The 15,593-nt window shown below is 39.4% G+C and overlaps 1 protein-coding gene across 5 annotated transcripts in view; it reads left to right on the top strand.

The window, feature by feature from the left end:
• The window catches only part of B4GALNT1 (beta-1,4-N-acetyl-galactosaminyltransferase 1), a 74,813-nt gene that overhangs the window by 11,367 nt on the left and 47,853 nt on the right, over positions 1-15,593 (top strand). The window contains exon 1 of one of the 5 annotated variants that reach the window (XM_039332731.1): positions 6,962-7,054. The exons of the other annotated variants lie outside the window; for them this stretch is intronic. Within the exon in view, the coding sequence (XP_039188665.1) occupies positions 6,972-7,054 (83 nt within the window). The 5' untranslated portion in view covers positions 6,962-6,971. Of the gene's footprint in view, positions 1-6,961; positions 7,055-15,593 lie in introns of those variants that run through there. 5 annotated transcript variants of the gene reach the window in all.

The following is a 15,593-nucleotide window of genomic DNA, read 5'->3' as shown; positions in this document are numbered from 1 at the left end:
CCTGTGCTCTTAGTAAGGGGCCTATGAATGTGTCCTGTCCAATAGTTAAGGAAGTATCTGCAGCAAGATCTGTTCTAGCAATGTCCCAAAGGTGCTTTTCAAAAGGCAGCTGGACTTTTTAGAGGCCATCCACGTTAAAATTGAACAGCCCTCTCTCAACAGAGGGGGAGGGATATGGCCTATCTCCTGTTTACAACACGGTCCTTTCAGCAGTTTCAAGAAGGTTCCACACCCATTTGCACTCCGATTCAGGTGGCCCTGAGGTCACAGATAAACCCCCAAATACGCTCAACGACTCTCGGAAAGCTATCACGACTGAGCCTCAGAGTGCCAATGACCAGATTACTACAAAGAATGTAAATCCTTCCATTCCCCACCATTCAGTCAGAACTGAAGACGTTTCTTTTCTTTCTTTTTTTTATACACATTTTATTGTTTTTTTTAAAATTTTACATCAAAGTGCTCAGGAAAACACCGTGGTGAAAGGGTAATCAATCATAGAAAAACAAGTCATATATATATAACTAAAATTAATATCTTAAAAATTCCCCCCTCTATTTCCCTCACATAATATAACAAATTTAGTTTAATCTATTTCTTCTTAAAATTCAATCAATCCACAGAATCATCCCTACTATTACATCTATATAAATCACTCCTGCTTTTAAGCTCCACTAATTTCAATTAACATATTCCAATTAATCTTAAACAAACATATTAATAAAACTTTGGGTATCCCTTCTACAACACACACAATATTCCAAGAATAACATTCTAATATTTTCACATATATTCCATCTCTTAATTTAATACATCATTAATTAATACCCTTTCTTCTCTTATCATAGATCTCTCTAATTCTTCTGCTATCACAAAATAGTTTTCTATATAAACAGAGTAAAAAAACAAAAAAAGAGAATCATTTTGACCTGTTAAGTAAAATTTAAATCTCAACCAAATTAACTATCGTATCTAAGACAAACATATCATTACACCAATTATTATCTTACTGCTTTCATTTACTCAATTAGATTGTCAAATCAATCCAAATCTCTAAAGCCTTTTTGACCCAATAATTAAAATTTTAAATCACATTTTTAAATCTAACTCTGGCTTTTTTTTTCTATACCAAGCTGTCATCAAATGTCAGTATTTGAGTACTAATGTTTATGAACAAATCGATCTGATCAAAATTCTCTTCCTCTTCTTCCAATATCATGTAAGCAATATAGTCCATTTTATTCCATCTTATAATTTCAGCTTGATTATCCAAGTTGTCATAACTTTCAATCGATCGTGTCTGGCTGTCAATTCCTGTTGATTTTAGCAATGGGAGTACTACACTTATAATCATTTTTTGATCTTCAAAGTTCTCCACCGTTTGTACATAGACTTGTGAAGTATCCTCCTGTGTAGTAGTTAGTTGATTTATAAAGTAGTCATTTAAAGTCTCAATCTGGGATTTTGGGTCCAGAATGTTTCTAAAGTTCAATCGATCAGTGAGTTCTTCCATCTCAAATTGTGTACACTATTGCATATAAGCTTCTTCTTGGCCTGTAGATTGGTCTTTTAAAATTTGGGGCTCAGCTTGTGATTCTACAAAATGGTCATTAGTTTTTCTCCATGACTTCATCTCCTCTGTCATTTCCAATATTTTTTCCAATATCAGCTCATAATCCAGTCCAGAATTCAATTGATCAGTAAATTCTTCTTCCATCTCAGATTGTATACACTGTTGCATATAGGCTTCTTCTTGGCCTATAGGTTGATCTTTTAAAGTTTGAGGCTCAGCTTGTGGTTCTGCAAAATAATCTTTAGTTTTTTTCTATAACTTCATCTCCTCTGTCATTTCCAATATTTTTTCCAATATCAACTCATAGTCAAGTTGTGGGTAAAAGTCTTCTATTTCCATAGTAAAAGAGTATTTTAATCTTTTTGTGGAAACTATATTTATTAAGAGTCCATATACGTCCGCCTCCACAATTTTTAAATCACAAACACAACCCACAGCTGTTTTCAAGCCTTTATCTTTTCTTCTTGTTAATTTCTGAAGGTCAAAATCATCTTCAAACACCAAAGCAGAGACATTACAATTGCAGTAAATAGTTTCGCCACAAGATGTCCTCAATGAGCTATATAAAGTTTTTTCTTTGCACATTAAAAGCCTTTATCTCATTAAGAATGATGAAGAAAGAGACAGAAAAAAGCAAATATCTTCAGTATAGTAAGTAGAATAATGGTTTATATTACAAATCTCTCCAGGGATGCCCAATATCCAAAAAGATCCAAATATAATAAGTGCTATTCTGTAGTTTTGTTTAAAGTATTTTTTCCCCCAAACAGACAGATGCCGCTTTCTTAGAACAGGGAAGTCATCCAAAAAGCAAGCTCTTTGCAGGAAAAATAGTTGGGGATAGGTGGGGGAGGGAAAAGTCTCACCCAGATTTCTCCACGGTGGTTTCTTCATGCTTAGCTGTTCTTTTGACTTTGGCTGGTGCAGCTGAGTGGTCGGCCATTTTACTGGCCGATCTTCACTCTGTCGGCCCTAAGGAGTCAGCTGGGGCCGCGGGAAAAGCTGCCGCTTTCCCACAGTTACCAGCAAGCCCCCTCTTCGGTGGTCGCCCCTCCAGGGCGACTTTCAACCCCCTCTGGGGTCTACCGGCGAAGGAAACACAGCCAGTGGGGAGACGAGTCTCTTCCACACGACCGGAGTCGCCGCAAACAGGAACCGGACGTCTAGAAGTTTCTTGAATTAGAAAAAACTAAGACAGTCCAGTTGCCTTTTGAAAAGCACTTTTGGCATAACCATGAGCTGGATGATTGAGAATTTCCACAGATTCTTGAACAATGTTATCTTTCAGGAGGTAGGATCTGGAGGTAGTGCAAAGAGATTGATAGTGCAGGCCTTTGGGCAAATGCTAATAGAGATAAGCTTTGAAAGGAGGGGAAAAAATCGTAAGAATTTGGATCTTATGAGTCATGAACCTGATGCCCTCCCTTGTCACGCAGATAAAGAGTGCATAACTTATTTTTTACAATATTTTCCAGATGCTTACGTATAATACACATGATCTGTAATTCTTTGGAAACACACAAGCCCTTCATAGTAATAAATGTAGAAATGAAAAACCAACACAAAAGCATACTAGTTTTTGTATTCCTGTTTCCTTAATGATTCCCTCTTCAAGAGAGTTGATAGTTTAACATTGTTCAAGCCAGTTTGGTTTAGTGATTAAGGCACCAGGCTAGACACCAGGAGACAGTGAGTTCTAGTCCCACCTTAGACATGAAACTACGTTGGGTGATTTTGGATCAGCCACTCTCCCTCAGCCCAGCCCACTTGACAAGAGTTGCTGTTGTGGAGAAAAAAGGAGAAGGGAGGATTATTAGGTATGCTTGCCGCCTTGAGTTATTTATAAAAACAATATAGACAGGATATAAAGAAATAAAAATTGTTGCACAGACCCAACATCTTATTGGGCAGCAAGGCAAGAATGCAAATTGAAGGCCAACTAAATGGATAGCAGAGGGAAATAATATTTTGCATTCATAACAAAACAACAACAACAACAACAATAATAATAATAATAATATGTGTTGGAAGGGACCTTGGTGGTCATCTAGTCCAGGGTTTTTCAACCTTTTCACCCATTGTACCACTTTTAGGATATGGCAACATCCGAGTACCACCAGTTACCTAGCAAGGTGTCAAAAACCTGATGACCAAAAAAAAAAAGGGAAAAAAGTGATAAAGTACAGGTAGTCCTCGACTTAGTGACTGTTTGAAGTTACAATGGCTCTGAAAAAAGTGCCCCCCAAGCCACAGCTGAGCAAGATACCTGCCTGCCCACCCGGGGGCACTCTTCCTCCTGTCCGAGGTTTTCATTGTTGTGAGCATTTCTGTTGAGAATTGGCAGTGAGGGTAGGGTGGGGTTTGGTTTTTATTCCCCCCGTCTGCTGGGTGGTTGCAGCAGGTTTCACATGACCAGGGGACACTGTGACCGTCATAAATATGAATCAGTTGCCAAGCATCTGAATGTAAATCACAAGACCCTGGGGATGCTGCAACATTCCAGCTGATCGGCGCTTCTTCTGGGCTCAGCAGAAGCGCCAGGATCAGCGCCAAGCTCCAGCTGGACCCTGGCGCTGATCCTGGCACTTCCACTGAGCCCTGACAGCCCCGAAGAAGCGCCAATCATTTGGAAAGCGGCACTGATCCTGGTGTTTCCGCTGAGCTCTGACAGCCCTGCAACTCCAGCCATCTCTCACTCAGGCTTGTGCGATGCTCCCACCGGTTCAGCTCATTCCCCTCCCCCGCTACCACTTTTCTAGGATGGTTGCGCACTACCTGCCAGGTGCCAATGTACCACAGGTGGTACCCGTTGAAGTCCACGATTCAGAAAAGAGCCAAGGTTGCCTACCCCTGCCTTATACCATTTCAGACAAATGGCTGTCCAGTCTCTTCTTAAAAACTTTCAGTGTTGGAGCATTCACAGCTTCTGGTGGCAGGTTGTTCCCCTGATTAATTGTTCTAAGTGTCAGGAAATTTCTCCTTAGTTCTAGGATGCTTCTCTCTTTGATTAGTTTCCATCCGTTGCTTCTTGTCCTGCCTTCAGGTCCTTTGGAGAATAATTTGTAAAGCTTTGCTTCTACTAATTCAGCTACATGAATACAAATACACAGTGCTTTTTTCTAAAAAAAAAAAAATGTGCCAGAACTCTCATCTTGTTCATCTTTTATTTATATAATTATATCTGTGTGTGTGTGTGTGTGTGTGTGTGTGTGTAGGAAGTTTTTCAGACAGATGTCTAATTGATTACACCTTGACATTTTTTAACTGCTATACTGCAGTTTTACTTTTTACAATCTCTTTTGCCTTGCAGCCCCCAACTAGGGGCGTTAAGCAGGCTCAAGTCGCAACTGCGAAACATTACAAATCCAAATTTCTTTTTCTGACAAAGAATTAAAGAATTAAATTGGGAGACTAAGATGGCCATTTCGAGCTCATTCTGCTCTCTTCAGTTAGCCACACCCTTTATGGGATTCGAACTGCCCAGGTTCGAATCCCATAAAGGGTGTGGCTAACTGAAGAGAGCAGAATGAGCTCAAAATGGCCATCTTAGTCTCCCAATTTAATTCTTTAATTCTTTGTCAGAAAAAGAAATTTGGATATATATATGTATATATTCAATTCTTAACACAAATTTAATTTATTGTATTAAAGGCAAATGTTCATAATAAATTCCAAAGTTTTGTGCAATTCTCGTCCGGCAAATCTTCTCGACTCCTTTCCTTGCTCTTAGTATCTATGGCTGAATGTCAGCCTCTGAGTAACCATAGATCAACGTACTTTGAAAGATTGAAAAGTCTTAGAGGTAGTCCGACAAGTTTGATGAACAAAAGTGCTGAAATTGTCTTAGTCTTTAATGAAACTCTTGTTGGGGTGGCAATTAGATTCATCTGTGAAAACCCACATTCACATTCACTTGAAGAAATGGGAATGGTATTCAGAGTCCGTATCAAATGCAACAGTTTTTCTGGATATGTCTTTTCAAGAATATATTCATGAAATCCACGAATCATTTCTCTTTCATTTAGTTGCAGTCTGACAAGTTTCTAATTTCCACTTCTCCAAATGTCAGTTGAGTATTAACATCTTCAGGCCAATGTTTTTGATCAAGTATGTGAGACCAATATGCCAACTCATCGTCTTTGCTATCAAGCAATCTTTTTTTTAATTGACTCTTTCAATTTTGTATAAGATATACTTGGGTCAATGGGAGGATCCTTTTTTTAATCTTTTTTGTATAGTAAAACTCCACGAAAGCAAAGATCACATTCAGCAGCAACAGCACATTTATAACAGGGCCCAAAGTTCTGCCTTCTTTCTTCAAAAACTTGTACCAGTATTTTTATTTTCTTATTTGCCTTATACAGGTCCATGTTGCGGTCCTGTAGGTCCAAACTTAAATCTGATAATTCTTGGAGAGCGTCACACATCAATCCTAGGTCCAATAAAAATTCTGTAGATGTTATTTTTCTTTTCAAGCCATCGTAAGTGCATTTATCATTTTTATCTCTTGTAGGATCATGCATTGCTTCTTCAAAATGATACACAAGGGATTCAAAATTATTCCACACAGCCAAAACTGTACGCAAACTAGATGACACCCATTGGGTACTTAAAATTCTTCCAATTTTCAGCAGCTCAGCCCCCAGTAATTCTGCACATAAAGGCAACTCTCTACTATTCTTTGCCGAAGCATGGTATATGACATAAAGTTTATCAATAAATGATTTGAATCTATTTATTCCTGAAGTTTCCTTGACAGCATCACCTACTGATAATTCTAGTATGTGATTAGCACAATGCCAAACTATAATAGAAGGAAAACGTTCTGACAGCAATTTTTTCACTCCACTTTTACATCCTATCATCACAGTAGCGCCATCGCATGCCAGAGAAACCAAATAATTTTTTAAATAATCTTCTGTCATCCCATAAGAGTGAAGACATTGGAGTAAGGAATCAAATACTCCTTCTGCTATTACTTTTTCAAGTTCTACCAAGTCCAAAAACAAATTTACCGGTGAATTCATTCCAACACCTTCGATACAGCATCGAACATATACTATGAGGCACTGTTTTTTCCCTTTGCGTAAAGACTAATGCAAAAAATGAGTTAAATAGTTCTGCTTTCTCCCTGTTACTTGTCACCTTCTTGTCACTTTCTTCCACTAATAGACCAATAGTTTCCTTGACTTTTTTTGTTTATTACATGTTGAAAGAAGCTTTTTTTGTTGTTATTTTTGACTTTTGTCGCAAGCCTTAGTTCATTTTGAGCCTTAGCTTTCCTCACTTCATCTTTGCAGGCTCGGGCTATTTACTGATATTCTGCCTTAGTTATGTGTCCCTCTTTTCACTTTTTATACTTGTCCTTTTTGTCTTTCAATTTATCAGAGAGTTGTTTATGCAGCCATGCTGGTTTCTTTTGAGAGCTGTTGAAAAGCCTGAGAGGGATCGGACCAAGATCTGGCTTTCTGCTGTAGGAAGGTAATCAACCCCCTCCCCACCATTCAGTGTTCAACCATTCAATCTTCTCCGAGTCATCTTCATCCAATCTTAAAGTCAGTTAAAAGATTGGAAATTACATTTAAAGAGATTTAAGACCAAGGTTGAAATTAGCAAGATTGCAAAGTGCACCAGCCTATTCAAATGAAGAAAATCAGAGACTTCCTCTCTCTATCCGAGATTTTCCCGTTTCCTAAGCAAAGGGGTTCTTTGTTTCTGAGGCCATTCTTCTGGTTCACAATGCTAAACCTACAAACTCAGCAGGATCTCTGACTCTTTTGGCTGACTGGCTGGCTAATTGCACTTTCCAAAGATTCCTAGAGCAAGGCTTTCCAACCAGTGGTACGCATACCACCTGTGGTACATTGGCATGTGGCAGGTGGTATGCGGCCCTACCCAGCCCAGGGTAGTGGGGGAAGGAATGAGGCAAAGCAGCCCAGCGCAGGACTTGCCTTGAGAGAGTCCTCAGGAGCTGCAGGGCTGCTGGGGAAAGGCAAAGGCCCCAGGCTCAGCACTTCTGGCACACCTGGAAGAAAAAGGAGGGGGAGGGGGACAGAGACAGGAGAGGCTATAAAAGAAGGCAGTTGGGTGGGAGAGGGAGAGGAAAAAAAAGACGTAGCTTTGGGAGGAGGAGGAAGAGTCAGCTGGAGCTGCACCAAAGGTAAAAGAAGGAGGAGAAGGAGGGGCGAGAGAGAAGAGGCCAAAAAAACGGCCGGGTTTGCATACAGGTGGCAGCGACAAACAGAAAAGAAACGCAGCTGGGGAAGAGTCGTAGCATGAGAGTCCTTCCTTCTTTCCCTCCCTCCCTCTTATTGTCCCTTCCTTCCTTCCTTCCTTCCTTCCTTCCTTCCTTCCTTGTCCCTTCCTCCCCCCCCATGCCCAGGAAGGGACATGGGGAGGGGGACAGGCTGCCAGCATGGCTGGTGGCTGTGCCGCTGGTGGCCCTGGCTTGAAAGGCCACTGTAAATTGCTGGACAAGAGCCACCCAGCGTTAAGAGCAGAATGGTGGGAAGGTATTTGTAATGAGGGAGGGAGAAAAACAGGCGTCCCCTGAAGGAGATCAGCAAATGGCCCTTGCCCTTTTCACACAACTGTGGACTCCGGGGGAGGGGATGCTGCGAGCAGCATAAGAGTCCACATTATCTGCACTATGCCGCCCAGACCCCAGCCTGGTTTCAGCAGGCAGCAGTGCATTCTCCTTACGGCGCAGAGCGGCCGGGTGACGCAAACCAGCGACATGACGAACCTGTCTATGCGCACGCAGAGGCTGAGGCAGAGGAGGGCGCATGTGCATCAGCCTGAGTGATGAGCTGGCCACACATCCCCGGCCATTGACTTTGCTTGTCAAAAAGTTGCAAAAAGTGATCACATGACCCTGGGACACTGTGACTGTCATAAGTATGATTCAGTTCTCAAGCATCCGAATATAAATCACATGACCCTGGGAATGCTGCAACAGTCATAGGTGTGAAAAATGGTCATAAGTCACTTTTTACAGTGCCGTTGTAACTTCGAAAAGTCACTAAGCGAATTGTTGTAAGTCGAGGACTACCTGTACTTTATAATTTCCCCCCCTTTTTTTTGGTCATCAAGTTTTGATACCTTGCTAGGCAACTGGTGGTACTCAGATATTGCCTTATCCTAAAAGTGGTACAATGGGTGAAAAGGTTGAAAAGCCAAGGAACAAAGAAAGGGCTTTTTTTTTTTATCAAATAAACTATCCTGGGAAATTGATATGTGGCCATTTCCAAACAGCTGGTCTTGTACTTTGCTTGTACTGGACAGTTGATTGAAGCAAAAAAGTTTATTTCTGAAGGCACAACATTCAGAATGGATCTAATTTTCTTTCTAACAGTGTCTAAGGCAGGACTAGAACTCAGGTTCTCCCATTTTCTAGTCTGATGCTTAATATATGAAATGTAAAAATAGCAGGTTGATGTAAGTTTTATTAATATAAGTGAAATATAAACTGATTAAAAAGGATGCTATATCTAGATATTATAAGATAGATAAAAAGTATAGTATTTTTATAATGCATGACATAAAATATTGGGATGACGTACCTAAATGGGAAAATTTGGACAGTTAGATGACTAATATGAAGAAATTATGACTGATAAGAATTGGATTGAATATAAGGGAAATTAAGTGTAACCAAAAATTATGAAAATAGGATGCGTGTTGAACTAATGATGATGGTTATAAGAGTAATATAAGCTGAAAAAATGTTATATAGAGAGATTATTATTATTTGTATAAATATTAAAAATGCCTATATCTAATCATTTATATATTGAAAATATTAAGAATTATATTTTGGCTAAGGTTGAAGAAGGAGAATACAAATGGGAGAAGGGAAGATCAAAGAAATATATCATTAATTAATATATTATGGAATTATCAAATTGTTAAAATATAAACCAAGACAACATGCTGTACACCAGGCACTGGAGATAGTTATAGTTAAAAACCAATAAAATATTTATAAAAACAAAGGGTTTGAGAAAAGACTCAAGGAAGCCATTTATGGATGGAGATGATGAGATTCTGAAAAACAAAGTGGTGAAGAATTTAAAGGACAAAAGTCATTGTATGATTTAGTGTACAAATATGCTGAAAAGCAAGACTAATTTGCGTGGACAGAACAGCATGGAGAAATAATGTATAAGGAATGACATTAATGTAGATTTAGCAATGTTTCCTTTTTTTTAATGTCCCACCTTTGATTCATTTGATTATTTCTTATTAAGTTTTTGTGGTCCACGTAACATTGCTTTCTCCAAAAGGGAGAAGTGTGAGGGGTATGTACACCTGATTAGTTTGACAATGTCAAGGATCGTTTGTCTAACAACCAATTTTTTCAGCGTAAGGCACTGTGCTTTTAAATTCTAGAGAAAAGCAGAATAGAGCCATTTCTTCTCAAATCCAAGGGTGCTATCTCCTGCCCACCAAAAATCTGAGAAATAGCTGGAGGGTAGTTCCTATCGTTCACAGACTTTCTCTCATATGGGCATGGGAAGGAGAGTTGAAATGGACTCAGTTGTTGGAAGAGAAGAAAAGAACACCTGTTTTCATTTAGGCTGCTTTAGCTGCTGAAGAATTGCCTATCTGAGGATGGACTGATATTGCTGTAGAAATGTAGACAAAATTGGACCAAACTTTGAGAGACCATGTCCAGCAACTACTGGTGTCCCAAGGAAGAAGAGGACTTGGAGCAAAATTTGCTGCTAACTATGAGAAATTGCCAGCTAAGCTTATCCAAAACTCTTGATTATACATACATAGCTACAACTTAAATTAGGCACACAGCCAACCTATCTAAAGCCCTTGATATATTAAGATATTCTTTTTTTTTAGTTTCAAGTTTTTTATTAATTTTACAATATTACATTTACATATTTGAAAAGCAGCATGGCAGCTGAGCACAGTAATTCCGTTACATTTGAATATCATCAGTACAAATCTCAAATTATTACAACAAACGAATTCCCTCTCTTTCCCCCATGATATCTACTGTCATGTTCAAACCAATACAGTTCTTATTCTATTAATCAAACAAAAAATACCTTTCTAATATTCATCGATAATCTTCAGTCTATACATATCTTAATTAATTTGACATTCCACCTTTTAGACAATAACCTAGTAAGTTTTTCTTAACTTTAATTTGCCATTGATATTTAAGTTTAACGTTTAATCTTTATCATTTCCAGGTTTTAAATGATCCCAATTTCTAAGTCTCCTATCTCATATTTGGAGCTAATAATTTTTTTTCTTCCTTTCACTTCCTTCCTTTCTTCCTTTCCAGAAAGAGAAAAAAAAATTAAAAATAAACCACCAACATTTATACCACAAACCCATATACAAATTTAATTATTAGTACTTATACTTTTAAGTTTTACTTAACCTTTGTCTCAATTCATAACAATATCTTATATTCAAATCTTAATTATTTGTAGACATTCAGATTACATTTAATATTTGATTTTTCCAAATTTTTAATTAAACACAATTCCATTATCCCAATTGCTCATACATTCTAATATTTAAAATACACACCTTATATATATTTTCTACCATCTATCTTACCCATCTAATGACAATATAATATTCTTATTTCAACATATTTCTAGATTTTATATGACTAAAATTTTCTTTATCTCAAATCGTTACAATGTCTTGTGTTCAGAATACATATTCTATCTATTTAGATATATTCTATTTTAGATCTCATATATAGATCAGAACCCCAATCGTTTTCAATCTTATTCTAGCTTTTTTCCTCTGCCAGGTCATTTTTCGTATTTTTGCCTTTAAATCATCAAAAAAGTCTCCTTGTATTGTTGTGGCTATTGTTTGATGTTGATAAGAACATCCAGTTGATGTTTTCTTAAGAGGACTAGTTGATTTAGCTGATAGTCTCTTTATTTTTCCAGTTCGATGCAGTTGTCCCGAAGTATTTATCTTCTCTTTCATCTGTTTTTCTTGTTTATCTTCAAATTCCTTCTGGTGTATAAGAAACGCCCTTTCCTTGTTCTCTATTATCAATTTCTTTTTTGTGTTTTCTATTGTCTGTATTTGTTGAGTATCTAAGTCTTCTGTCATAACATTTGGTTGTTTCACTTTCTCTGTAGAATTCTGTGTAGATAATTCTTTGATTGAAGTCATAGTTTGAGTTTGTATATCCAGAGCTTGCATACGTAGAGTTTGGATCATTGCTTTTAACATACAAAGAATTTGTTCCTGTACTTCCTCTGTAGAAGAAATCCTTTCCTGTTCTCCTTCCATTGTAATATATTAAACTCAAGAGAAAGAAACTGACAGTCAGAAAGTCCACCAAATGGGGAGCTGAGCTGAATTTTGCAGATGGTGTTTCAAGATTATTTTTTATCTTATCTATTTTCAAAGCTGTCAACAAGTCTCTTAGAGAATAGCAGGTTAGGTCTTAGAGTTAGTTGGATCTTTTTAGGTTTTTTTTCCCCCGTTCTATTTTAAGAGGGAAAAAAACCGAAATCTTCAACAGTAATTAGAATAAAAATCAAGGAAGAAATATATATAGAGAGAGAGAGCAGAAAGTTGCAAATTTATAATCCACCAATTTTAGGAAATAGGATTCCAATTAAGATCTCAGTATTTTTCCAATGTTTTAAACTCCCAAGTGGTTGATAGCTGCTGTTTCTGGAGGGAGGGCTAAAATCCCCCTTTCCTCACCACAGGGGGGAAAGTACTTTAGCAGCTCATGCAGGTCATTAAGTAGTTAGGATGTAAGAGAGGCAAACCTCACCCAGTCCTGTCCACGCTGCTTTGAAGTTGCCAGATGGTAGTGTGACTTCGGCTGTTTGCAGCCTAGGGACGAGCCATATTTCTATGGCCGGTCCTTTCGTTCGCCGGTTTGGAGGAATCGCCTGGTCTGACGGAAGAGTTGCTGCTCTCCCAGGATCCAGCGAAAGCCCTCCTTGCTGGTCGCCTCTTCGGGGTGACTTTCGGCCCTTTTCAGGCCCCCCCAGCAATGTGAAACTGAACGGGGGGGGGGAGAGAGAGCAAGTCTCCCAACCATCCATGGTGGCTGTGTGATGAACCGGAAGTCTATTAAGATATTCTTATATATCAAGCTACATGTGCCTAACTTATCTGAAGCCCTTGATTAATTTTATATAGCTTAGGCCAGAGGTATCAAACTCGCAATGTCACACGACGTGTCGTGACGTATCGTGACTTTTTTTCCATTGCTGGCAATGAGGTGGGCGCGGTTTCACCAGGACTCATCCAGCTCACGGGCTGGCAGTTTGGCACCCCTGCCTTAGGCATACACTGATAGCATTATAAGCAGGGAAACAGGTAATCACTCACCAGCAAAGTCATGGAATAATTTATTAATTTTACCATATTTTAACCTTTTCAATGGCAGAAACAAGAAAATGGAGGTCACTGAAGATCTTCATATGTACTTGCCTAACTGGCTCAAAAAGTCAAATTCTCAGGGAAACTGAAGCTTTTTCTCTATTGTAACGTTTCAAATAGAAAATTTGAACCAGTGCTCAAGATGGGCCCTTGTATACTGTGACTTGGAGGGGTTCTGAAAACACTCACGTGCACTTCTTGTGATAATCCGTATATATACAGTATGGAACAATAACTTAATTGTACGGAATACTTGAAGAACTACTACAACCAGTTTCTGAACAAAATAAGGATGTTAAGAGAATGAACGGAATATTAATATTAATGTTTAAAATAATCAGGAAAATCTTAATGTTCTGTGCTTAATCTATTATTTAAGAGAGTTTTGATAGCTAGTAAGCTGAGTAACTTTCTCTCAACTTAGATTTTCCTAGACTCTGCCTTCCCCAAGTGAATCCTCATTCTCAACATATTGTACAGTCAGCTATTCCCATTCATTTTATTTCTACTGGAGTTCCCCCTAGTTCAGACATCTTTTGTTCCCCAAACCCTTGAGACCCATTTCACACAACTTATAAAGCTATAATCAGCTTTCTTGGAGTAGTAATAGTAATAGTAGTAAAGTTGGAAGGGACCTTGGAGGTCATCTAGTCCAACCCCCTGCTCAGGCAGGAAACCCTACACCAGGGGTAGGCAACCTAAAACACTCAAAGAGCCACTTGAACCCATTTCCCACTAAAAACAAAACACCGGGAGCCGCAAAACCCTTTTGATATCTAAAATGAAGATAACACTGCATATATCCTGTTTTACCTTTATTATAGGTGTGTGTGTGTTTGTGTGTGTGTATGTATGTATGCACACACACACACACACACACACATTAAAAATAAAAGTAAAAATATGACTCTTGGGAATATCCATACTATTAAAACAATGATCACCAAGAGAATGCTTTAATGCTTTAAGAGAATAAAATTACATACACACACAGGTAAAAAAAGGATATATGCAGTGTTATCTTCATTTTAGATGTCAAAAGGGTCTCTCTCTCTCTGTCTCTCTCCCTCCCTCCCTCCCTCTCTATCTGCCCTTGGTCTGCCACTTCTCTTCCCCCACTCTTTCTTTCTCTCTCTCTTTCCTCCCTCTCTCTCTCTCTCTCTCTCTCCCTCCCTCCCTCCCTCCCTCTCTCTTTCTCTTTCTCCCCCCCCTCCTATCTGCTGCTCACCTGGCAAACTTCAAGTTGTTGTCCAACAAGCTCAGGGTAAGCAATCTCGGCTCTTTTATGACTCATGGACTTCAACTCCCAGAATGCCTGAGTCAGCCTAGCTGGGCTAGCTAGCTCTCTCCTGCCCTTCCTGCTTCCTACAGAGACGCAGCAAAGGGAGGAGCTCCGCTCAGGAAGCTTTTCAGCTCCTCGGAGAACACTGTGAGTGCACTCTCTTTCACACACACACACACACACCCCCACACACACACACACACAACCACAAACAGACACCCACAAACACACACACACACACACACATACACAGAGAGAGAGAGAGAAGCAGGGAAGCGCAATTGCCTCTCTCTGTCTCTCTCTCTCTCTGCAAAGGCAGAGGAGGCTGGGAGCCACAGGGGAAGGCTCAAAGAGCCGCATGCGGCTCCGGAGCCGCAGGTTGCCAACCTGTGCCCTACACCATTTCGGACAAATGGCTGTCCAGTCTCTTCTTAAAAACTTCCAGTGTTGGAGCATTTACTGCTTCTGGAGGCAGGCTGTTCCACTGATTAATTGTTCTCACTGTCAGGAAGTTTCTCCTTAGTTCTAGGTTGCTTCTCTCCTTGATTAGTTTCCACCCGTTGCTTCTTGTCCTGCCTTCAGGTGCTTTGGAAAATAGCTTAATTCCCTCTTCTTTATGGCAGCCCCTGAGATATTGGAATACTGCTATCATGTCCCCCCTCCTTGTCCTTCTCTTCTTAAACTAGACATACCCAATTCTAGCAACGTTCCTTATATGTTTTAGCCTCCAGTCCCCTAATCATCTTTGTTGCTCTTCTCTGTACTCTTTCTAGAGTCTCAACATCTTTTTTACATCGTGGTGACCAAAACTGGATGCAGTATTCCAAGTGTGGCCTTACCAAGGCATTGAAGAGTGGTATTAATACTTCACGTGATCTTGATTCTATCCCTCTGTTAATGCAGCCTAGCACTGTGTTGGCCTTTTTGGCAGCTGCAGCACACTGCTGGCTCATATTTAGGTGATTGTCTACTAGGACTCCGAGGTCCCTCTCACAGTTACTATTATTGAGCATGGTGCCACCTATGCTGTACTTGTGCATTTGGTTTTTCTTGCCTAAATGTAGAACCTTGCTTTTTTCACCACTGAATTTCATTTTGTTAGTTAGTGCCCAGTGTTCAAGTCTGTCCAGATCCTTCTGTATCTTAAGCCTGTCTTCTGGAGTGTTGGCTATTCCTGCCAGCTTGGTGTCGTCTGCAAATTTGATGAGTTCCCCATCTATCCCTTTATTCAAATCGTTGATGAAGATGTTGAAGAGCACTGGGCCCAGAACAGAGCCCTAGGGCACCCCACTACACACTTCCCTCCATATAGATGCAGTTCCGTTGAGGACCACTCGC

The sequence above is a fragment of the Crotalus tigris genome, unplaced genomic scaffold, assembly GCF_016545835.1.
Source record: "Crotalus tigris isolate CLP2741 ecotype Arizona unplaced genomic scaffold, ASM1654583v1 scf7180000024462.759394, whole genome shotgun sequence".
NCBI lineage: Eukaryota > Metazoa > Chordata > Lepidosauria > Squamata > Viperidae > Crotalus > Crotalus tigris.
The sequence above is the reverse complement of the archived record's forward strand: the minus strand, read 5'-3'. Positions and strand labels throughout refer to the sequence as shown.